The following is a 21,585-nucleotide window of genomic DNA, read 5'->3' as shown; positions in this document are numbered from 1 at the left end:
TTATTGGCGGTGATTGCCGACATCACTAAAAGCCTGGCATGTCATGACGTGTTATTTTTACCTTCCACGCTCTTTCTACGCGTTGGTTTCACAATTACATCTATTTGTCTCTTTTTTTTTCTTTGCTTCGCAATATTCAAAGATCTGTCTTGTATTCCATCTGCAGTAGCAGCAGAATTGAAGGATAAAAGGGGTCACCATGGTGAGTAATTATGGAGAACGTTTGTCAGAAGCTAATCATATAGTAGCCCATGTTACTAGATATCACAGTATGTGACAGAAATCAACAACAAGAGCCTAACATACCTACAGAGAAAACTATTGGCAAGGTCAGATCGTGTTAAATCAGTGGACTTTCATCCCACAGAGCCACATGTTATTTGCGGATTATAGTTGGTTTTGTCGTACTATACGTTTCACCATATACTGATAACTGGGGTAGTAATGGTCAAGTCAAGATATGGGATTATGAAACCAGCTTGGATATAAAGACATTTGAAGTTACAGATGTCCCTGTTCGGTGCGTCAGATACATTGCGAGGAAGAACTGGGTTGGTGTTTTTTTGGAAAAAGTATATATGAGAGATTGCTCATGTATTCATTGCAGTTTGTCACTGGTTCAGATGACTTTCAACTGCGAGTATACAATGTCTCTACTGGTGAAAAAATCACTTCTTTCGAGGCTCATCCAGACTACATTCGATGTCTCACTATTCACCCTAATCTGAGTTTGGTCTTGACTGGTAGTGATGACATGACTATCAAGTGTTGGGATTGGGAAAAGGGATGGAGATGCGTGCAGGTATGCCTTCAGGACCCGTGATGTTTCTTCTTCTTCTAATAACGCTTTCCAGATCTTTGAGGGCCACACTCATTACATCATGGCTCTTGCCATCAATCCTAAAGACCCACAAACATTCGCTTCAGCCTGTTTGGACCATACCATCAAAGTCTGGTCTCTCGGTAACCCCATTCCCAACTTTTCTCTTGAGGCTCATGAAAAAGGCGTCAACTACGTTGACTATTATCACGGTGGTGATCGGCCTTATCTAGTCACCACTGGCGATGACAGACTAGTCAAAATTTGGGATTATCACGCCAAATCTTGCGTACAAACGCTTGAGTCCCATACCGCCAATGTCTCATTCGCTATCTTCCACCCGTCGTTACCTATTCTCCTATCTGGATCAGAGGATGGTACTATCAAGATATGGCACTCTTCAACATACCGTTTGGAAAATACCTTGAATTATGGGCTGGAAAGAGCTTGGTGTGTTGCTTACAGAAAAAGTGGGAATGAAGTTGCAGTTGGTTTTGATGAAGGAGCGGTTGTTGTAAAGGTGGTCTACTCATATGACAGTGTCTAGCACAAACTGACTTGTGAAACTTAGCTGGGGAGAGACGAGCCTGCTGTCTCAATGGACACGTCTGGCAAAATTGTTTATGCCCGCAACACTGAAATTCTTACCACCAACCTTTCTTCCCTCCCTCTGTCTTCTTCACCCGATGCACCAGAAGATGGACAGCGCCTTCCCCTTTCTCTCCGTGACCTGGGTACTACCGAAGTCTATCCACAATCTCTCCAACATTCTCCAAATGGGCGATTTGTTACGGTATGTGGTGATGGCGAATACATCATCTATACTTCGCTGGCTTGGCGAAACAAAGCTTTTGGAAACGGAACAAGTTTTGCTTGGGCTAGCGACTCAAATACCTATGCTGTTCAGGAGGGAAAATCCAAAATCAAGGTCTACCGAAATTTCAAGGAACGTCCTTCTCATCTTTCAGCTCTCGGCACTTGGCCTATCGAATCTATCCATGGCGGAACTCTCTTGTCTGCACGCGGTCCTGGGTTTGTTATGTTCTGGGATTGGGAGACTGGACAGGTTGTCAGAAGGATTGAAGTGGATGCTACTGATGTCAGTTGGAGTACATCTGGAGAGTTAGTGACCATCGCAGCAGAAGATGGAGCGTATGTGTTGAGATTCGACCGGGGGGCATGGGAGAATGCAACTGAAGAGAGAGGTGATGTAGGCGATGAAGGCGTTGAAGAGGCATTTAATATCGTTTCTGAAATTTCAGAAACGTAAGTCTACCAAATTAAATACTCGACAATGCTAACCAAGACGAAACAGTGTCAAGACTAGCAAATGGGTAGGCGACTGCTTCCTCTATACCAATGGAAACAATCGCCTCAACTATCTAGTTGGCGACGAATCCCATGTCATCAACCACTTTGACCAACCAACCTATCTCTTGGGATATCTTCCCTCTCACAATAGAATTTACGTTACAGACAAAAACTTGAATATCTACTCTTACGCCCTGTCATTGACTGTGGTAGAATACCAAACTGCCATCCTTCGTGGAGACCTCACAGCAGCTGAGCAAATCTTGCCTACTGTCCCTGCCGATCAAAAAAACAAAATCGCACGTTTCCTCGAAGCTCAAGACCTCAAAGAACTTGCCCTCAGTGTCTCTACTGATGTAGATCATAAGTTTGATCTTGCCATATCCCTCAATGACCTAGAATCTGCTCTCGAGTTCGCTCGATCCTCCCCTGTCGCTGGAGCGTCAGCTAAATGGAAGATCGTTGGGGACAAAGCCCTTGAGGCATGGCGGATGGACTTGGCCGAGGAGTCCTTTAAAAAGTCTGGCGACCTGTCTTCGCTCTTCTTACTTTACACGTCAACCTCCGATAGAGCGGGTCTTTCTCAGCTAGCCTCTACCGCAGAAGAAAAAGGTCTTCACAATCTAGCCTTTTCATCATACCTTTCCCTCTCACAGACATCAGATTGTCTGCGTATATTGACCAAGACTGGACGATATACTGAAGCTGCTCTCTTCGCTAGATCGTATGCGCCTCAAGAAATCAAGCGAGTAGTTGAGGGCTGGAAGGAGTTACTGGAAAAGAATGGAAAAGGAAAGATTATTGAAACTCTTGGGGATCCTGAGACCGATCCAGAGCTTTTTGAAGTATCTGAACTTCCGGAAGAAGCTGCTATCGATAAGTAAGAGATTATGAATTTATCCGTATGACCCAATCTGTGTCCACAAGACTGTGACATGAGAACTAATTGAGGCATCAAATAACGAGCAAGTGGAAGGTGGACGGGGGTTCAAAGTGATAAATACCAGGTATTTTTAATACTTTGTCGATGTAATTTATACAGACATCTTATCTTATATCTTCCTCTACTATCATTACAGGTTATACAGGTAAACAAAATTGCTTCACCTTGCTAATGACACTCAGCAGTACTGAAGGTCTTGAAATGCCAGGGAGCTTGCCATGGAAGAGATTGGGAACCAGTGCAGTATCATTAGATTTTACGGTATGTGAACAAGTCCAAACTGATAAATGTGCTTTCAGAGTGGATCAAGAGACTTTTGCCTCGAGTACTGGAATACCAAACCCCGCTGCTGTTGTAATCAAGTTAACAAGGTGATAACACAACGTCCCATTAGATTTAACCTGCAGTTATGAAAGAAACATACTTCATCGAGATGTTTTGTCTTTATACATGTATTTCTCTAACCGAAAAACCATGAACCACAACACTTGATAGCAACAACCGAGATACATGGTAGCATAACATCGCGATGTATGTTGTATGCATTTGTCATAGGCCTTGACATTCAAAGGGCGATACCAGCATTTGGCTATCTTTGCGAATAACTACGAGATGTCAGTGTTAATGTAGGTGGTTGGGTGCGTCACTGTGTTTTCAGCCGTCTGTTCTTGATATATCTGATGAAAAGAAAGTATAATGATGGCCACGAATAAAGGCACCGTAAAACTAATGCTGGTTGAATACATAGAATTGAGTAGCATTATTATGCCGTTACTCACAATCATTGTTATCCATGTATGCCTTAATAACTGGGTATAGGTTATACACTTACAGTTGAGCGCATGCTATTCCAGCTGGATTCTTGTGGACATGGTACCATAAAGAAATTGAAAACTACGGCAAACACAACCATGGTCATAATCATCAACCATAAACATATCAATATTTATGGTTGAACATGATGTTGAATAATTATTCAAGAGAGACTGTGTGAGCAGTGTCTATAATCATAAATCTGTCACTTCGTTTCGCAAAGATGCAAGGTTTTAAAGCTAGAAACCATGCCTCAACACGGGTCAGTATAAACTTGCAATACCGCTCCAGGCAAAGTCTTCCGTTATCGCTTTTAGCTTTAAGTTGAAAGTTCCGTCACTCTCAATGTGTCATAACCTGCATTCACCTCTACCTAAGAAGATCTCCTCCTCAGGCATCTGTGCCAGTGCAACAGAAACCCTGGCCAACTTTTTACTCAACATCGGTAACGTCCTCAGCAGTGTTACCCTCTGTCGCAGAGGCAGCAGTCCTTCGACGGGCGGCACGAGACTGGAAGAACTTGCGAGGAGGGTTGGCGTCCCGGCATTGTGCACGAAGAAGAGTAGTGGCACGAGCAACGGCAATCTTTAACAATACAAGTCAACAATTGTTCCAACATGTCTAATGGATTAAAAGAGAAAAACAAGATGTGCCCGGCCAGCACAAAAATACCTCGCCATATTATTGAAGCAGCGCGATAAGGAAAAGGTCGGAACAACCTCAGAGAGATGATATAGCAAAGCCTAATACGCTCGGCCCTTCATACCTTTTCTAAAGAGAAAAGAAGTTCCGGGGAGTTCTAGTGCGGCTGCAGCACTTCAAATAAAAAGAAGTTTAAAAATAGGAATAAACAAAGTTCGATGCTGAAACTGAAAACGATGAATTAACGTACCGGTCGGAGGTCGGCACGGTAGCCCTTGGAGGCAGTCTCAGTAGCAGCAATCTTGGCAGCCTTCCTTGGTCCAGTTGATCGTTTCAAAGCGACGTGAGATCGCGCGGAAGCAACCTATCAACGTAATGACTTATCAGTAATCATTGTCTGTCGCCTATCTTTTATGCCAGACAGGCACGAACCTGGTTAGGTTTGGCATCGGCCTTGATCTTGGTGATGGTGATGCCGCCAGCAGGGGAAGAGTAGATGTTGACGACTTTGGAGTTGGCAAGACCAGAGTATTTGTGGGATGACTTGTTGAGCAGGTTGCCCTATTACAAATATGTCAGGCTTCAATTCTTGATCTGTTTGACCCCTATTCCTCATTTCATCGCCCAGCATCCATATCTGGCCTTCTCGTGCGGCTTTTTCCAGCAGCAGTTCTCCCTGGACTCTGCTAAGCCTTCATCCATTCTTTTAGTCTCTTGCCGCATATACACCGCCGTACTTGTTTTACCCCAGCTCTTCTGCTATAATCCAACTCTCAACTCACTTTCTCCTTGGAGAACACAGGGCCATGACCGCCCTTGACTTGGAAAGAGTTCCAGTTGCGGACAAGAAGCCAAGTAAGGTCAGCGGACATATTCAATTTGGTTCGTTTTTTTGTGAATAACTTGTGGACAAAGATAAGTATTTTGTTAAAGATGTTAGAGGAAAGGCGGAGGATGCCGCCACAAGCAAATGGATCGTCGGCGATAAATATATATATATATTTAAGGCCGTCATTTACGACCTCCCCTTTTTCGGTATCCTTGGTGAATAACCGATAAACTGAATCAGGTTACATCTTTTACTTTACATTTTTTTCCTTGTCTGTTACATAGTTCAACCATTCATCACACGATTTACATCATGGCATACTTGGCTTGAAACATCTTAAGCCTACTATCATGGCCAAGCATTATCTGCCGTTGGTGTCAAGGCCAAACAACAAGCCAACCGCCTCCTTTCATGAAACGGATACTGTAAAAACAATTAAAACAAAACCACCAAGGTGCCAATCTTGGAAGGGATGTCTGACATGGATAAAGGTTTAACGTGATCCTTTGACAATTGATGTCATTGTGCCGGCTAGCCGTCAGGCGGGACCACAGGAGTATAACAGATAGTCAGCACCTTTCAACAGACCTTAATGGACCAAGACAAGATGCTGTATGGGAATCTGTAGTCCCTCAATCTATCGCTTCAGTCATAAAGAAGAACAACGCTGATACACAACTCATATCTGTTAACACTGACATGACTTCAATCACAATCAAGAGAAAGTATCCTAAAGAGATAATCATATAGCCCAAATACTGTCGCCACCAGATCTTAGGCTAACTTTCCAGATATTTTGATATCTTTCAAAGCTGACTCAATCTAAATACAACAAATTGATAGATATCTCACCACAATGCCGGAAAAGTCTATACTATCTGTGCCCAAGTTGACATGTTCAAACTCTTCAGGAAGAGAAAGGCTCCTCTCCCCAGGCTCACCGTTCCCACCTGGTACTCCACCATCTGGTACTCTGAGCCCTGTCCCTGTGTTTGGGCGGCTTTCTCCTGTACGTTCTGTTTTGGTGCTTCCTTTGACATGGCGAGATCAGCTCTCTGCATATGCTAACATGCTAAAGATTTCTCCCATTCTTCGTCCGCGACCTCCTAGATGCTTAACCCCATATCCTCATCAACTAACCTTTTCGCCCTTGTTCACTCCGGCTCTGCCTAACACTCCAAGCCAACTAGTAAAACCGAGCGGCTGGTCTAAAGAGAACCTGCCTTCCTCTACTCCAATCTCTCCTGCGTCCTCTCGTTGTCCATCTCCATCTTCACGTTGGTCTGACAAGACTATTACGACCTCTGTAAGTATTCTCCTAGTGGTATCAAAAGCTTCCAGATGCTTAGAGGAATAGACATTCATATCTCGACCTGCCACCCCTCGGCCTAAGTTGAAACACAAGACCAAGCACCCATCTATCCTTCTTCCACCAACTTTACGCATGTCTTCTCTCTCATCACCCACAACGCCGACTCAAATCTGCTTGGGTACCTGCCGCAAATTGCCTCTCTCACCTCTTTGGCAGAAGACAGCCTCTCCTTGTCTTCCCAAGGAGGCATCGAGAGCTCTTGTGGCCCGAGTTTATACAGAACGAAGCAAAAATGAAAAAGGGCGAAAGGGCGAAAGGCCAAAGCCTCTGAATTTACTCGTGGGCCATGAGGAACCTCCAAAACAAGCAAAAGCGAAGTTTCAGAGCCCGACTATCGCAAGATTAATGCCAAGTTCCTCGCTTCCTTCACGCAACACTTAAACGTGTCTCAAAATTCCTCAACCCCGAATTTATAAGCTCGAAAAGACTGTGAGCAAAAGAAATGACGGATCGAAGGCGAAGCATGTTGATTAATGCTTCTTCGAGGTTACAAGGTATTCTGTATTGAGTGTATAGGATGGTATGCAAATCTTGTATTATGATAATCGCTCTTATTTGTTTTGAAACTTGACAATGAAAGACAACGGATTAAAATGTCACGTGATACAACTTACAGTGCGTATAACGCGCCAAACGCGTAGAAATAAATTATTTCGTTTCAGTTAGTTTTCTCTTTCATACTTTTCTTTCGAGATTTTCCAAAAATATGTAAGTTTGGCGCTCCGCCTGTATTTTAGGCATCATCAAGGAAACCCACAAAAGGACTGAATTACTAGTAGGTCTGAGCAAAACGACGCTTCTACCAGTATCAAGAAGTCATCCCAGTTGGACGCGTCGGAGGACCAACAACAAGTTGAGACACCAGAACAAATACGCACAGAAGCATTTAAGCATGTAGATGCTGGAAAAAAAGCCATCGCTCTCAAACAATGGGAAGAGGCTGTGGATTGCTATGCCGATGCTTTAGATCTCATGTAAGCTCTTTTTTGAAACATAAGAGGAGAAAAATATGATTTAACTTGCGGTTTACAGGCGACAAGTGGTCGGTGAGTCAGACCCGCAAATGGCTCCTCTCCTATTGAGCTATGGGAAAGCGCTATATGAGCTCGCAAGTAGTCAAGCAGGTGTGATGGGCAAGGAAGAACCCAAAGCCGAAGAAACTGGTATGTTTTCTATTAAAATGTGTAGACCAATAGAAATCTGGCAAGGCAATTAATGACATTTGGGTTTTTAGAAACAACTGTTAACGGCAAGAACTTCTTCTTCTCTGCTGATCCATTATCAGATGACGAAGGAGATGCATCTGTTGTCGAAGAGCCGTCTGCTCAACCCGGCTCCTCTACTCAACCTGTTCCTGCTCAGGCAGAGCAAGCACAAGAAGAATGTGAAATTGAGGAGCCCGAGGATGACTATAATGCAGCATGGGAGGTTCTTGACGTAGCGCGCACCATTTATGAAAAGATTGTTTCTGATTTGAAAGAAGGCGAGGGAAAAGAACAGCGAGAATTATTGGCGGAATGTTACTTGGCGTTGGGAAATGTTTCGTGTGAGACGGGTAAGTATAATGCAGCAAACAAGGATATAAAAAGGAGCAAATGCTAACAAGCGAGTAATACAGAGAATTTCCCTCAAGCGATTCAAGATTTTACCTCTGCATTAAGTCATTTATCGCACTTGCCTTCGTCTTCGCGTCGCATCGCCTCTGCGCATTACCAGCTTGCTACAGCCCTCGAATTTTCTCCTAATCAACGTGATTCAGCCCTTTCCCATGTTCAGTCTGCTTTAGACGGATTCATTGCCCGTAAAACCGAATTGGAATCCAAAGATGCAGCAAAATGGAGTCAGGAAATTCAGAAATTGAATGAAAAAGACAGAGAAGGCGAGTTGAAGGATGTCGACATACTGATAGGGGACTTGGAGGTGAAAATTGAAGAACTCAAGACAGCACCAGAAGCTAGTGATCTAGTTCATGAAAGTATTTCGCATTTGATGGGCACAGGTGAGGCGTCAGGATCAGTGGCTAAAGTAGAAAGTGGACCAGTTAACGATCTCACGGGAATGGTAAAGAAGAAAAAATCCAAGACTACTGCCACTGCGTCTATTGCAGCACCTATGGACGTGAAAGATGAAGGGAAGAGAGTTACAGAGGGAGGCGGAGAACCTGAGGCCAAAAAAGTCAAAACTGATTATTAACTGGTGGGTTAGAATGAGAAGGTAAACGAAAGCAATATAACCACGTATACCTGTGGTTCTGTATTTATTCTACCAAAGGCACAGTGATGCATCTAATACTTTCATCTCGTTGTTTCCAGCCCTGATTCTCCAGTAAGACGAAAGTTTAGAAAAGTAAGGAGAAAGGGTAGCCTCCGTTTTTGAGCTTGAACAGCTTTATCAACAAGCTAAACACTACAACCAACATGCCTAGCCAGAGGTAGACGCCAATACGTTGTTTGACCGGGGATGTCTGGGCAGGGACAAAGAGAGTAAGTGCGATAATACAGAACGCTAAGAGACCGTCTACATGGTTTCAGCACTGAAATATCCAGAAAACGGTCAGAATACATACAAATACCACCAACAACTTGACTTTCTAATCCTAATTGGTTTTGATACCCTCCCGCAATCCAATTGATCTTGCCATCTTTTCCCATTGCTATATATGGTGCATTCCTGATCCTGTTCCACATGTAGCCGCTTATAAAGGTCAGAATTAAAATGAGAGAGACACAACCCCAGACAACTCGGGACTGAGCAAGAGGAATGAGAAAGGAACGAAGAGAGTAAACAGAAATGGCGATAGCGATAATGGAAGCAGGGATGACAATATATGGGATAGGATTGAATGGTTCATGTAGGTCAAAATGCGTCGGCGTGAGATTAGACACCCAGTTATGAAGCGCCGAAGCGTCGAGACCACTACTGTTCTTTAGATCTGGTCAATCTTCAGTAGCGATTCTACTCACTGTCTTTTTATATCATAGGTAATGACACTCAGTTTGTTGTTCCTTTTTGGCCCAGCCATAGGCGGATGGTACATGACAGTAGGAGCCGAGCTAAGACCAAGTTGACTATAGATTTCTTGGCCGTCGGCGAAATCCAGCCTCGCAAAGAAATGCTGATCTCGCTGGGCTTTCGGCAGACGAGCCCATGAGTCTGAGACGTGGCTAAAGGCTGGATCAAATTGACTGACTAGCGTTAGCCCAGCTTTCAAGATATCCCCATCAACATACCGGCATGGTTCGCACTTGAACTGGGCAGGAAGCGCCGTTAACAAGATGGTGACGCTGTATTCCCGGTCCAAAGCGAGCAAATCGTGATAGCTCTGAGTATTAAGCTTAATCGCACCATCTCGTGCTTTGGCGGCGAGTGAAGGCCAATCTGGCACCTTGGCGGCTGTAGAAGCCAGAGGGAGTCCCAAAAGACTTAAAAAGGGAAACAAACGCATTCTATCTTGTATAAGCAAAAAGCAAATGTAATGGTAATACATTCTGAATAGACACGTTGGGATGCAGTCCTATTACGTAACTAATTTGCCTGCACTTAACATCTTCTGCGTCTTTATGGTTTCTTCCTCTTACAACTACAACTGGTCCTCTAAAACCGACCTTAGGTCTTTGAAATTCGTGGCGAACCGGAAGGGGTCTGATAATTGGAGATAAGCCAATCAACATCACTGGCGAAGGGAGAAAAGGATAATGGTGAGGCCGGCAATAGGGCTCATTTACAAAAGCTCGACTTGAGAAGCAGAGGCCCTATTGGATGGCAGATGAGTATAGTAAGTGAGCTACGTGGAAGGCGTACCATTATAGCTGAGATATGGAATTGATCACAGCTTTTAATTGAACTCTATATCCTCAAATGGAATGTGAAGACGAAATGTGAAGATGGGTTGGGTTTTAGCTGCCCAAAGTACATCTATTCAGACCAGCTTTTGCTATGATATTGCTGCGAAAAGGGAAAAAATGGTTTGCCTACGCTGTTGAGTCTTGGAGTGACGAACTATATCATGGCCGGTGAATTCTGTTGCACAGAGTTTACCTTCGTCACCTTTTAGATCTGGTATTGGCGAATTGAGAGTATGCCATTGCTTACCACAAGAGGGCTAGGGTCTGGGTGATAGGATAGGGATGAGTCTGAGAATAGAAAAGCTGAATCTGGTGCGTGGTTAAGACGGACATGACAGTAGACATCTGAGGTGAGTTGACCAATTTAGTTGCTAGCACTGCCCATGCATCTCTGCAGACACATGCATACCTTACAAAACCCAAAAATTTTACAATTCGTATTTACTGGAGTGAAATTGCCATGCCGCCGTCAACCAAAACACTCGCTCCTGTGCAGTAGTTGCTCAACTCGCTAGCAAAGAAGAGAGTAGGTCCCACAAGATCTTCAGGCTTACCCAGTCGGCCCAGGGGGACCCGTCGTATTTGATCTGCCCTCTTCTCCGGATTGGAAAGATTCTCTCGGTTGATATTTGTTTCAATGGTACCTTGATGGACTTAGTTGGCTGTCTTAAAAATGACATGAGCTCACCTGGAAGAACAGAGTTACACCGGATCCCCATAGGACCCAGAGCGATGGCGCAACTCTCCATCAAGCTCTTTACGCCTGCTTTGGTAGGGGTGTAATGGCATTGCTCTCCTCCACCCATCAACGCCGAAATGCTACTGACTGCCACGATGCTTCCGCCCTTTGGCTCCTGCTTGGCCATCTGATTGGCAACTGCTTGAACGACGTAAAACGCTCCGTTGAGGTTGACATCCTGGACACGCTCCCAGAGAGAATGGGGCAGGTCGAGGAAAGAATGGAAAGGGCAGATACCAGCATTAGAAACGAGGACATCGATACGGGAAAACGAAGCAACTCCTGCTGACACAATCTGCCGGTAATCATCAGACACAACCTCCTACTTCCAAACCAAGCTTACATCGCCAGCAGTCTTGGGCTCAGAGATGTCCCCCGACACAACTACTGTTCTTGCTCCAACTTTATGACACTCGCTTTGCACTTGTGCAATATCGCTCGCAGTCGACTCTCCCAGATGATGCAGGATAACATCTGCGCCATTCTTGGCCGCACCTTTTGACCAGTCAGCGCAATGCATACAGTCCAGCCATCCACATACCAATCGCGATAGCTCTCCCAATCCCCGTCGAGCAGCCAGTGACAGCAACGATCTTGTTCTTGAGCAGCTCAAAAGACATTCTGTCGTCTCTCCTTCGTACTACCGTAACGTTTTTGGATTATAACATGAATCTTTATGGATGAAAAAGCAAAATAAGATGTAAAACAAAGATGAAAAGTAAAATACCTTGTCTTGTTCAAAACCTGGTTCAAAAGTCAACTTTGCCAAAAACAAAAACAAAAACAAATCGGCACGGCGTATCATTATGCCGGGCGCATTACCGATTTTTCGGCCCGACTCTATTTTCTAAAATAAATATATGGGTTGTATCTTATATTTCCAAGATGATATAAGATGTGGATAGAATTGAACTCTTTTATCCATTCTGGATTTTGTATTTACATCTACAAGACTCTCCCATCATGCCAAAGCAGTGGCCTACCATTGTGAGCTTGTGGTTTGTATTATGGTCAACATCCTAAATCGTGTGCCAGATCAAGCTAGAGACATTTATCCCCAGTGCCCACGGATCTGGTGGAGACTATCACAGGCAAAACACTGATCACTGGAGTGAGTCGAGCATGGTGGAGCAAGGTATAGAACAGTAGGGTGCTGACTCGAGGATAGTTGTACAGGGAAACATCTCTTGTCCCATGCACAAGTATAAAGAGTACAAGGCTTCTCGAACGTCTTGGGGAATTGGCGTATTAGGTAGTATCTTTGGTAAGTGTTGAAGATATGGCAAGACTCTGGAATGGCTTGCTAAGAATGCACATAGTCAAGATTCATGCGTCTGACGGTACAGTTGGTTATGCCACTGGTTTCGGTGGTCCTCCCGCTTGCTGGCTTATTGAAGAGCACTTTAAGCGCTTCATCATTGGCCAAGACCCTCGAGACATTAACAAGATGTGGGACCAAATGTTTCGAGCTTCCATGTTTTATGGCCGAAAAGGTAGACGTCTTACGGTTTGTAGACACTGGAGCTAACATTGGACTTGAGGTCTTCCTCTTGCCGCCATTTCTGTTATTGATCTTGCTGTTTGGGATCTTTTGGGCAAGATCAGAGGCGAACCTATCTACAAGATGATTGGCGGTCGCACCAAGAAAGACATTCCTCTCTACCTTACTGGCCCTCGACCCGAGGTAGCCAAGAAGCTCGGCTTTTGGGGTTCCAAGGTTGCCCTTCCCCATGGACCTCCTGACGGCCATGAGGGTATCCGAAAGAACGTAGAGTATCTAAGGAAATGTAAGGAAGTTGTTGGTCCAGATTATCCTGTCCAAGTTGACTGTTACATGAGCTTGGATGTGCCCTACACCATTGCTCTTGTCAAGGTGCGCTTGATCATGTTTAAGATGAATTGATTTTGACATATCTTAGGCGTGTGAGAAGGCTGGCGTTGAAATTAACTGGTGGGAAGAGGTGCTTCATCCGGATGACTTTGATGGCTATGTCAAGCTCAAAGAAGCCCTTCCCTATGTCAAGTTCACAGCCGGCGAGCATGAATACTCCAAGTACGGCTTCAGAAAGCTCATGGAGAACCGAGCTGTCGACATCATCCAGCCAGATGTCATGTGGCTTGGCGGTCTGACAGAACTCATCAAGGTCGCTTCGTATGTCTATACTTGCTTGTAGCCCAAGACTGACTGAATGTAGTATGGCCGCTGCTTATGACATTCCCGTTGTTCCTCATGGTTCTGGACCGTATTCTTTCCAGGCTATCATGACCTTTTCCAATTCTGATTTTTGCGAGTATATTGCGCGTCAAACTACCAGGTTGTAAAACGGGTCAAAACTGATAATGGTATAGGCCAACTCGCCAGACGGAAAGACTATCTATCCCTCTTTCGGAAACCTCTTTCTTAATGAGGTTTTGCCTCATAATGGTCGAGTAGACCTTTCTGATGATCCTGGATTTGGCCTTGAGCTCAATCCTGCAGCTGAGCTTGTTCCATACAGCTCCTTTTTTACCCCTTGCAAGGGTATTGGTGCTGCTGGAGAGGTTGAAGATGAGACACTTACGAACGGCAAGCACTAAGTTATTCTAGGAGAGGTTTCTTTTCAATTAGGGGGTTTCCATATATATCATCGCAGTATACGTGTTTGTATTGAGATTCTGTCAATGTTTAGCATTGATGTAATATATGTATATATAAAGTAAAGATTAGCATAAAGATATTATTATTCAGTTTTTGCAATTTTTTTTGGTCAGGGGGAACCCGCGTCATTTTTATCTAATCTTGCTTTTAAATTCCTCGCAAGTTTAATCTTTACATGTTGCTTAAAATTCACCCAGTCACCAGGCGAATTCATCCATGAGCTTGACACAACTAATTTTGGGAGTTCTTTTACTTGTAGCTGCCCCTCCATTTATATTCTATATTACTCAGTCAGCTTTTGGACGTTCACCTCAGCATCTTCAACAAACTCGACTATCTTTTTCTTTCTCAAAAAAGCCCTTGGCTGAAAAAGCTGTACTGGCCGTCAACACTCTATATTTCCTCAAGCAGCTGCTATCACCACCATATAATGTATTCACCACCAACAGTCTCCCTATATTGACTCCAAATGATACCCTACGCCAAGTATTGACCTTTCGCTTTGGCATCATCTCGCCCCTCGAGGAATTGCTCCTTACTCGCCTGAAGCTTCTGGACAATCGTTATCTCTACAGCCATCTCGGCCATGAGCCATTAACCCGTTGTTTATGGTGTGTGCAGCCTACAGACTACTACATGTTCGCCTTACCTGCATTACTCAAGCCTTATGCAAAGTGCATGATCGTGATCGGACTCCTGGCAATCCCTTGCGTAGGAGGCGCTGAAGCAAGAAAAAGGAGAGACGCTTGGATGAGTCTCTCTGCATGGACGTTGCTGGTAGGCGCTATTGTTGAGATTGGCATAAAATGGGAATGGCGGATACAGCTCGTTAACGGGGACTGCCCTCATGTGCGTGTCTATTCCTCGGCAGGTTCTTGCGCTATGCGAAGCTGAAGAGTACACAAGGACACAAACTGATAGTACAATTAGATCTCATCAATTATTCATACCTATAGATCTTTGTGTCTTCTTGCTCTTCCTCTTATCTATTCCCTCCTTCCTACCCCTGCTACATCTTTTACGATGGAGCCTTCTGTAATCTTGCCATATCTCTATTCGCTTCAAAAGACTTACCAATATCATTCTGTCACAAGACAGGCTGTTGCCCAGTCTCAGTACTTGGGCACCGCCACTACTGGGATAGCGAAAAGAGATCGGGCTAGGGCAGAAGAAGCGAGAGGTGATATAGACCTGTGGAAAACTGTCCATGATGCAGGGCTCGATGCTGACAACCTTAGAATACAGACTCAAGCACTGGTTGCTGATGGATGGAGAACACTGATGGGCCAACAAAATGAATGATGATCAGAAACCAGAATAGAGTGAGTTTGATGAGGTTGGTAGGCTGTAACACGAGCATCGGTATACAATGCATATGTATCAAGATAATAGATACAAGCATCGAGCTAGCTACAGTGTCCTTCAATCGTATAAATCACAACATATACGAAGCCGTAGATCCTGTTGACACTATGGGTTCTCTGCTCTCTTTGTATAACGCTCCAAGCAGCCTACTAATACATACATGACAGAATACAGAGGCGATGCTAGCTTTTTCATACACCCGAACCATGCGATTCAGCCTGAAAAAATCCTGCCGGCAGGTCAAACCAAGAATACAAGTCATTCAAACCGGGCTCAACTGCCCATGCCGGCAACTGACTTAAATCAGGCTCAGGCGGTGAGACGAATGGAGTCTCATGCATGTTTGTATGAACTGCAGAATAGGCGGTACGGCGAAGATCAAGAAGGACATGGATGGCCTCGGGAAGAGCATGATTGGAATTAGGTTGTGTGATAGTGTCAAGCCATTTTCGCTTTGCTCTTTCAAGGAGCTTCACATATTGGGCTAAAATCATCAGCACATAACAGCGCAAAGCGGTTAATAGACTGACTGGCAAGCGCCCAGTATTCTGCTTGTTCTTTTAGGGTAGAAACAATTAATTCAAAATCTTTATCGGGTTGAGTCTGATGACTCAAGTATGTATGAACTAGGATACAATCAGCATTATCATCCAGATTAAGGTAGTTTCTATATCACACCTACCAAACAGGACTCTTGCAGCTACCCAACAACCCCATATGAACAAAGGCGAGGAAGCAGTCGCCCAACCAATTCGTCTAGCGCTTTCGACAAGCTTTGCCATGGAGCGTGCAGAGGAAAGACAGGTTGAGAGGTATGGTTCCTGTGGTTCTCCATTGGACAGAGCAGGAAATGCATAGTATGCGTTAAGTTTCAGTAGAGTGCTACAGTTTAAGTCAGTTGGCACAATTCTGGGTAGGAGCTTGATGATATGTACGCATAATGTATGGATCTCTAAAAAAACGTCAGCACACTATTAAACATGAGCACCAAAGATTTACAATCATAAACCTCATTCCTTCCGGATGAATTAAACTGATATGCCGATTAGCGAACCACCTTGTAGTGGCCATTGTCAAAGCTACAGTCATTTCTTTCTTCGCATCTAAAGCTTTTGCATCACCCAAAGCAATCTTCTCGCTCTGTAAAGTGTGGGCCCGACCAAGGAGATCGAGAGCCTCAACAAGATATGCCATGGGACTGATATTTTCTAGATTATGTCCCGTGTGGCTTTTATGGAAAGCTGAAATAAAGAGAGGCGCTTGATACCATTCCTAGAGCCGACATCAATGTGCATTCTCATGACACTCAGCAACAGATTCTGCAGATACTTACAGACTGAGCCCATATTGCGTCTGAGCAGGGTAATCTTCGCTTGATGTCAAAGTCCGGCAAGGCAAAATCCCAACCAGTCGACACGCAGACGTATCTATCCAGAACAAAAATGAGCCAAAACAACCTCCTCCTTGATTCATCTTCGTGCCAGTTTGAGGGTGGTGGGATGATGCTCGTACGGCTCAGCGACGGAACAAGCGCTCTGCCCATCCATGGATTGGTATCCTCTTCGCTAGACAGTCCGAGATGGACTGCAGAGCGGGTGAGCAGGGCGAGAATTCCCCAGCTACTAGGACCTTGATCGGATCCAATCAAGTCGAGAGCTAAAACTGCAAGCGCCTGCAGTGAAGCGATGGAAGTAGATTCAACGGCATGAGCAAGTACATGCTGCTTGGCCTTTTGTTTGATGGGTTCCTTCACGGTGGCTATTCTCGGATCTCTAGACAGCCGCAGAGAAACCACCACAATAGCATGATGGACAATGTTCCATGGCGGATACAGATCCGGGAGAGCTGGGGAGAGTATTGGAGCCCAGGGGTGGATATGCGTGAAGAACAGGTTGATCAAGTCTCGAACAATATCGTCTGGCGGAAGGATGTGGGGATCTACAAAAGATGCCGGGGAAGACTGGGTTGCATTTGGAGAGGTTGGCATATGGAAAGAAGTTTGCTCAAAAGTATGAGTGCTTGTCGAAGGAGAAGGATTTCCTGAGAAAGCATTGGGGTTTGGAATGACGCCCGACATGGGCTGATTCACTGAAGGTAGGCCATGTACCGTCACTGTGGACATGCTAACCTGCGGTCCACTGGGCATGCCATCGCCTGCAATCTTTTGATTGCTCATACCAGGATTAGAAAGAGGCGTGTGGTTTCGATCATAAGAGAATGGAGGAACCATTGGCAGCTGCGATAGCCGGGCTTCTTGCTCAGCTAACCTCGCTTCGTATGCTTCCATCCGCTCTTCCAAAAACCCTTTCAAACTGTCAGCCACATCAAGTTGGAAGAGATCGATGCCCACCGATCCTTCTGAGCGTTTCCATGCCAGTTCCCGGCCTAAGACCTGGTTTCATTCTTGCAGGATAAAAGCAAGCCTCTGGATTTTTGGCACAATTTTTACAGTATGGCTTGGAAGAATCACATTCTGTGTCGCATGAGCTGAGTATGTGCCATTCCTTGATCATGCAAAACTCTCACTAATCTTCTTCCCTCGGCAAGGCATACAAGCAAAAGACACCGCTGATTGTACGAGCGGCTTCTTGACCTCGCTGAATGAATACGATCGTTCGCTGGGTCCCATGAGCATTACCAATGTCTGATCTTGAGAATAGAGTATAGCAGTCAGAGAAACGCTCTTCGATGCGTCTCTAACGATGCTGCCAGCAAGCTCGGAGTGAGGTACTGTAATGGCAAGCACTCTGAAGGCAATACCTTTTCAATTATAAAAACCACAGATATATCAAAATATGAAATACATTTAATTCATCTTCAGGTTTCAAATAGTGATTGGCGGATACGTTTGGCCCCGTGTGGCCCCGCAACTCTCATATCGGCAACGTGGAAAACATTTCCGACTTGTTAACAACTATCCCGCATTCTAAAAATCTATATTCTCCAACTCATTTCCTTGTACTCTTACCGGCAGCGCTTCCACAACCACAGTCACCCAGCGAGCACCCTCTGGTCCGGCTTGCCACGCATGCAGAGTTCCAGTCTGTACAACCAACTCTCCAACTCTGACCAGCGTCTTGTTCTCACCACCCTTTCCATCCGGTACAATGAGCCAAGCGCTGCCTTGTACCATCACATTGTAGTCGACAGATGAGGTGCGGTGCATGTCCACGCAAAAGTTGGGAGCGAGTTGAGTCACTTGCGCGTTGGATCCTCCAGGAAAAACAACGCCTCGTACTGCCTCCACTGAGCGAGTAATGTGCTGTGAAGTGACAACATGAGGGTTGATGGTGGGAAGGCCTGAAGAAGAATACAGTGAGGAGATGTGGGCATTGCCATCTAGGACAGGCTTGAGGCTGACCTCGTCGTCGTGAAAGGTGACATGAGCTCCTGTAGTGTCAGACGGATCATGCGAGGTGACAATGCGACGGAGTGTAGGGTATGCGGTGGTAGTAGACATGACTATAAGGTCGGTTGTAAAATGGACTGCAGAATTAACTGTAAAGCTGACTGTGGATGCAGAGTTGAAATGGCGATTTGTTTATATCCAGCCACACCCATGCAGCCGAGTACGGCACTATGGTAACCTCTACCTCTCTCGTCATCTGAACAAGCTTGCAAGTCATCTGCTGCGGTTGTTGACAGAGCAGGGCCGGTTTCAGCATGCATGAAGGCGGTTTTTGTTGAAGACTGACTACATCTTTGGTCCATCGTTCTTTTATAACTCTAGCGTCCCCCCCCCTCCAAAAAAAATAATCATTAAAAATTACAACTATTAAAATCCGCCATAGAATCCAAAATAGAATAAGATATATATATTACGTAATCGTATATCATGGTTATGCGCCTCGTGCCTTAGATCCCACACAATATTCCATTACGCACGTCCCTCTTTTTTGGTCGATCTTTTTCGCGAAATGGAAAGTGATGTGCACAGACATCTCCTTAGTATACCTATTACAAACTATTTCTAATGTGGATTACAACTATTTTGTAATGATGATTACAATTGTCTTGTCATGCTTATTACAAAATATCATTAGCACCATTACAACACACTTTTGAATCCATTAAAGTTATTTTCTAATGTTTATTAGAAAATTGAAATCCGTCGGATCAAACACGACTTGTATAAAGAGAACGTTAAACATATTTCTCTTTTATCTTTTTACTTTTATTCGAAAATGGTCTCTTCCATTACACCAGCTCGCAGAAAATCGACTCGAAAGACAGCCACCAATCCTCCCTCTTCATCTAAAAAGATACATCCTCCAGCATCAGACACCTTTCCAATTTATACCCATTCCCACCATTACCAGCCATATTCATATCCATATACATATCCAATCCCGCCGCCACCGCCGCAACATGTCCCTAGTCCACCGACCAGCACGGCAGCGTGCCCTCCGCCACCACCTCCAGCAAGCGCCAGTGCAGTCGTTGGAAACTTCCTGTCCGGGTTTCAGACAGATTACCCACGTGTAGAGCCAAATAGACCCCTTCGACGGCCTCGAATCATCGTCGACGTCCAGACACAACCGACGGAGACGTCTGCTACAGAAAGTGATATATGTGAGCGAGATCACTCTTCAGAAAAGATTGTAGTCAGAAAAGGAGTCGATTTGAATGGTCAGGATGGGCAACATTGTGGTGAGGTGCGGCCACCGCCTCCAGAAGCGTACATGGTTATCAGGCCACATAGAGTGCCGAGAGCGATGTGGGATGATGGAGTGGAAGGACAGGTATCGACGGCAGAGCATTGGTAGGCGGTTTCAAAAGTGGATCCTGGTTGAGTCATCCTGACATGATCTACGACAGGTCGTACGAACTACAAATCCTCCAATCACCTCAACGTGGTAAAGCTCTAGGTGTTCAGCCACTTGGTCGTGTAAGGCTTTGTTTTCTGCTGTTAGAGAGCAATTGCTCATTGGCGTACAGAGTCACCCACCGTTGTCCGCTCCGCTTATCGTTCAATTGCTCATACGAGACTATCACTCTCAAATACTTCCACTGGATAACCCAAACTTGTCACGCAGATTAGTGCATATGGTCATGATGGTCGACCTTGTCTCTCCTGATGGATCTGAATCGAGGTCTCTTTTGAGAGTCAAGTCTCATCCTGGTAAGTTCTTCTAGGTTAATGCCGCATGAGTATGACAATGGTGACAAGAAAAAGACCATGTTCCGCCTCGTTACGCCTCTTTTGGGTCCTTGCCACAAGTTCCTCCAAATGTTGATCGTGAAGCAAAAGAATATCGCAACCTTCTTGGCTCGACCTTCAAACCATCTACCACTCTCACGTTGAACGGCGAAAAGGGAGCATTTTTTATATTCTCAGAGCTGGTTGTACGAAATCCAGGAGATTTTGCATTAAAATTAAAAGTTCTTGATATAGCGGGGTGAGTTGAGATTTCGCTACTATCATATCGGGCGCTCATGGTTTAATACAGACCTCCGCACGTTGGGACTTCTATAGGCGTCACAAAAACCCTTGTTGAAACAACTACATCGCCCTTCACAGTCTAGTACGTAGTCTCTTGTTTCGCACCTTTCCAAGGTGCTTCTGTGAGTTTTGGCAAATAGCGTCTATTGACAATGCTGTGTTTGATACAGTCATCACTCAAACTATCCTGGTAGTTTACCTGTCACAGAATTGTCCGCAGAACTCACTAGGCAGGGAGAGAGAAATCTTGGAGTGAGTCACTTTTCCTCTACCCTGAACCATACGAGGCGTTGGCCGAAAACCCGAGAGGCCGGATATTGATAGTATAGTAGCGAAGATTGAGAGATAGTACAGTAAATGGCGGCGGCAGGGGTACCAGTGAGGAGGAAGAGTAGTAGCTTTGTCTTGATCCTTCTATGAGAAGCAAATGGCAAGTACAATGTGGAAAAGACGTAAGAGATTGGCAATGAAGACACCAAGAGACAAGCATTAGGTGTATGGTCTATCAACCGAGATTTGCAGGTCAGAGGCTACCGTTATACACGAGAATTATCAGGGCATCAACGAAAAAGACGTAATCCTTGATGAACGCAGAAATGAGTAATGGATTAAACGATATAGGATTGAGAAGGTCAAGTTGTAGAGCAGAACGGAGAATCAATACACTCAAAACTGAAAATTCTCAATCGCAAGACGTTTGCCAAAGTATGATTTGAGTATCTCAAGGTAGTTTCTGCCAAGTAACGCCAAACATTGTTTTAATCTAATTTTACAAAATCAAGCAACTGTACCTGCTAGCTTTGCCCACCTTGACTATTATATGCC

The 21,585-nt window shown here is 44.8% G+C and overlaps 11 protein-coding genes across 11 annotated transcripts; 6 read left to right on the top strand and 5 right to left on the bottom strand.

The window, feature by feature from the left end:
- Positions 1-199: 199 nt before the first annotated feature.
- L203_101730 (uncharacterized protein) lies at positions 200-3,015 on the top strand (the record flags this gene model as incomplete). Its single annotated transcript, XM_066211166.1, has 8 exons — positions 200-202; positions 249-269; positions 313-392; positions 443-551; positions 608-802; positions 855-1,340; positions 1,392-2,086; positions 2,136-3,015. 8 exons carry the CDS (start codon positions 200-202, stop codon positions 3,013-3,015), a joined length of 2,469 nt encoding a protein of 822 aa, XP_066067263.1.
- Positions 3,016-4,319: 1,304 nt separating this feature from the next.
- Positions 4,320-5,401, bottom strand: L203_101729 (uncharacterized protein; the record flags this gene model as incomplete). Its single annotated transcript, XM_066211165.1, has 4 exons — positions 4,320-4,472; positions 4,780-4,893; positions 4,962-5,090; positions 5,312-5,401. 4 exons carry the CDS (start codon positions 5,399-5,401, stop codon positions 4,320-4,322), a joined length of 486 nt encoding a protein of 161 aa, XP_066067262.1.
- An 813-nt stretch (positions 5,402-6,214) lies between these two features.
- L203_101728 (uncharacterized protein) lies at positions 6,215-7,111 on the top strand (the record flags this gene model as incomplete). The annotated part of the gene is made up of 2 exons (XM_066211164.1): positions 6,215-6,664; positions 6,716-7,111. The coding sequence occupies 2 exons, from the start codon at positions 6,215-6,217 to the stop codon at positions 7,109-7,111; spliced, it is 846 nt and encodes a 281-aa protein (XP_066067261.1).
- Positions 7,112-7,323: 212 nt separating this feature from the next.
- Positions 7,324-8,923, top strand: L203_101727 (uncharacterized protein; the record flags this gene model as incomplete). Its single annotated transcript, XM_066211163.1, has 6 exons — positions 7,324-7,345; positions 7,393-7,438; positions 7,510-7,704; positions 7,763-7,893; positions 7,965-8,285; positions 8,349-8,923. The coding sequence occupies 6 exons, from the start codon at positions 7,324-7,326 to the stop codon at positions 8,921-8,923; spliced, it is 1,290 nt and encodes a 429-aa protein (XP_066067260.1).
- A 145-nt stretch (positions 8,924-9,068) lies between these two features.
- L203_101726 (uncharacterized protein) lies at positions 9,069-10,175 on the bottom strand (the record flags this gene model as incomplete). The annotated part of the gene is made up of 4 exons (XM_066211162.1): positions 9,069-9,247; positions 9,297-9,646; positions 9,694-9,915; positions 9,961-10,175. The coding sequence occupies 4 exons, from the start codon at positions 10,173-10,175 to the stop codon at positions 9,069-9,071; spliced, it is 966 nt and encodes a 321-aa protein (XP_066067259.1).
- Positions 10,176-11,016: 841 nt separating this feature from the next.
- L203_101725 (uncharacterized protein) lies at positions 11,017-11,934 on the bottom strand (the record flags this gene model as incomplete). The annotated part of the gene is made up of 4 exons (XM_066211161.1): positions 11,017-11,219; positions 11,264-11,609; positions 11,658-11,809; positions 11,856-11,934. The coding sequence occupies 4 exons, from the start codon at positions 11,932-11,934 to the stop codon at positions 11,017-11,019; spliced, it is 780 nt and encodes a 259-aa protein (XP_066067258.1).
- Positions 11,935-12,277: 343 nt separating this feature from the next.
- Positions 12,278-13,891, top strand: L203_101724 (uncharacterized protein; the record flags this gene model as incomplete). Its single annotated transcript, XM_066211160.1, has 8 exons — positions 12,278-12,301; positions 12,350-12,425; positions 12,483-12,578; positions 12,634-12,807; positions 12,856-13,187; positions 13,234-13,466; positions 13,510-13,612; positions 13,664-13,891. 8 exons carry the CDS (start codon positions 12,278-12,280, stop codon positions 13,889-13,891), a joined length of 1,266 nt encoding a protein of 421 aa, XP_066067257.1.
- Positions 13,892-14,588: 697 nt separating this feature from the next.
- L203_101723 (uncharacterized protein) lies at positions 14,589-15,254 on the top strand (the record flags this gene model as incomplete). Its single annotated transcript, XM_066211159.1, has 2 exons — positions 14,589-14,801; positions 14,883-15,254. The coding sequence occupies 2 exons, from the start codon at positions 14,589-14,591 to the stop codon at positions 15,252-15,254; spliced, it is 585 nt and encodes a 194-aa protein (XP_066067256.1).
- Positions 15,255-15,508: 254 nt separating this feature from the next.
- Positions 15,509-17,952, bottom strand: L203_101722 (uncharacterized protein; the record flags this gene model as incomplete). The annotated part of the gene is made up of 8 exons (XM_066211158.1): positions 15,509-15,801; positions 15,848-15,943; positions 16,000-16,199; positions 16,253-16,269; positions 16,317-16,589; positions 16,651-17,621; positions 17,668-17,790; positions 17,844-17,952. The coding sequence occupies 8 exons, from the start codon at positions 17,950-17,952 to the stop codon at positions 15,509-15,511; spliced, it is 2,082 nt and encodes a 693-aa protein (XP_066067255.1).
- Positions 17,953-18,243: 291 nt separating this feature from the next.
- On the bottom strand, positions 18,244-18,777 carry L203_101721 (uncharacterized protein; the record flags this gene model as incomplete). Its single annotated transcript, XM_066211157.1, has 1 exon — positions 18,244-18,777. The coding sequence occupies one exon, from the start codon at positions 18,775-18,777 to the stop codon at positions 18,244-18,246; it is 534 nt and encodes a 177-aa protein (XP_066067254.1).
- A 724-nt stretch (positions 18,778-19,501) lies between these two features.
- On the top strand, positions 19,502-21,155 carry L203_101720 (uncharacterized protein; the record flags this gene model as incomplete). Its single annotated transcript, XM_066211156.1, has 7 exons — positions 19,502-20,079; positions 20,136-20,205; positions 20,256-20,439; positions 20,494-20,716; positions 20,768-20,842; positions 20,931-21,012; positions 21,093-21,155. 7 exons carry the CDS (start codon positions 19,502-19,504, stop codon positions 21,153-21,155), a joined length of 1,275 nt encoding a protein of 424 aa, XP_066067253.1.
- Between the last annotated feature and the right edge of the window lie 430 nt (positions 21,156-21,585).

Source organism: Cryptococcus depauperatus, chromosome 2 (genome assembly GCF_001720195.1).
Source record: "Cryptococcus depauperatus CBS 7841 chromosome 2, complete sequence".
NCBI lineage: Eukaryota > Fungi > Basidiomycota > Tremellomycetes > Tremellales > Cryptococcaceae > Cryptococcus > Cryptococcus depauperatus.
This window is presented reverse-complemented; position numbering and strand designations above follow the sequence as displayed.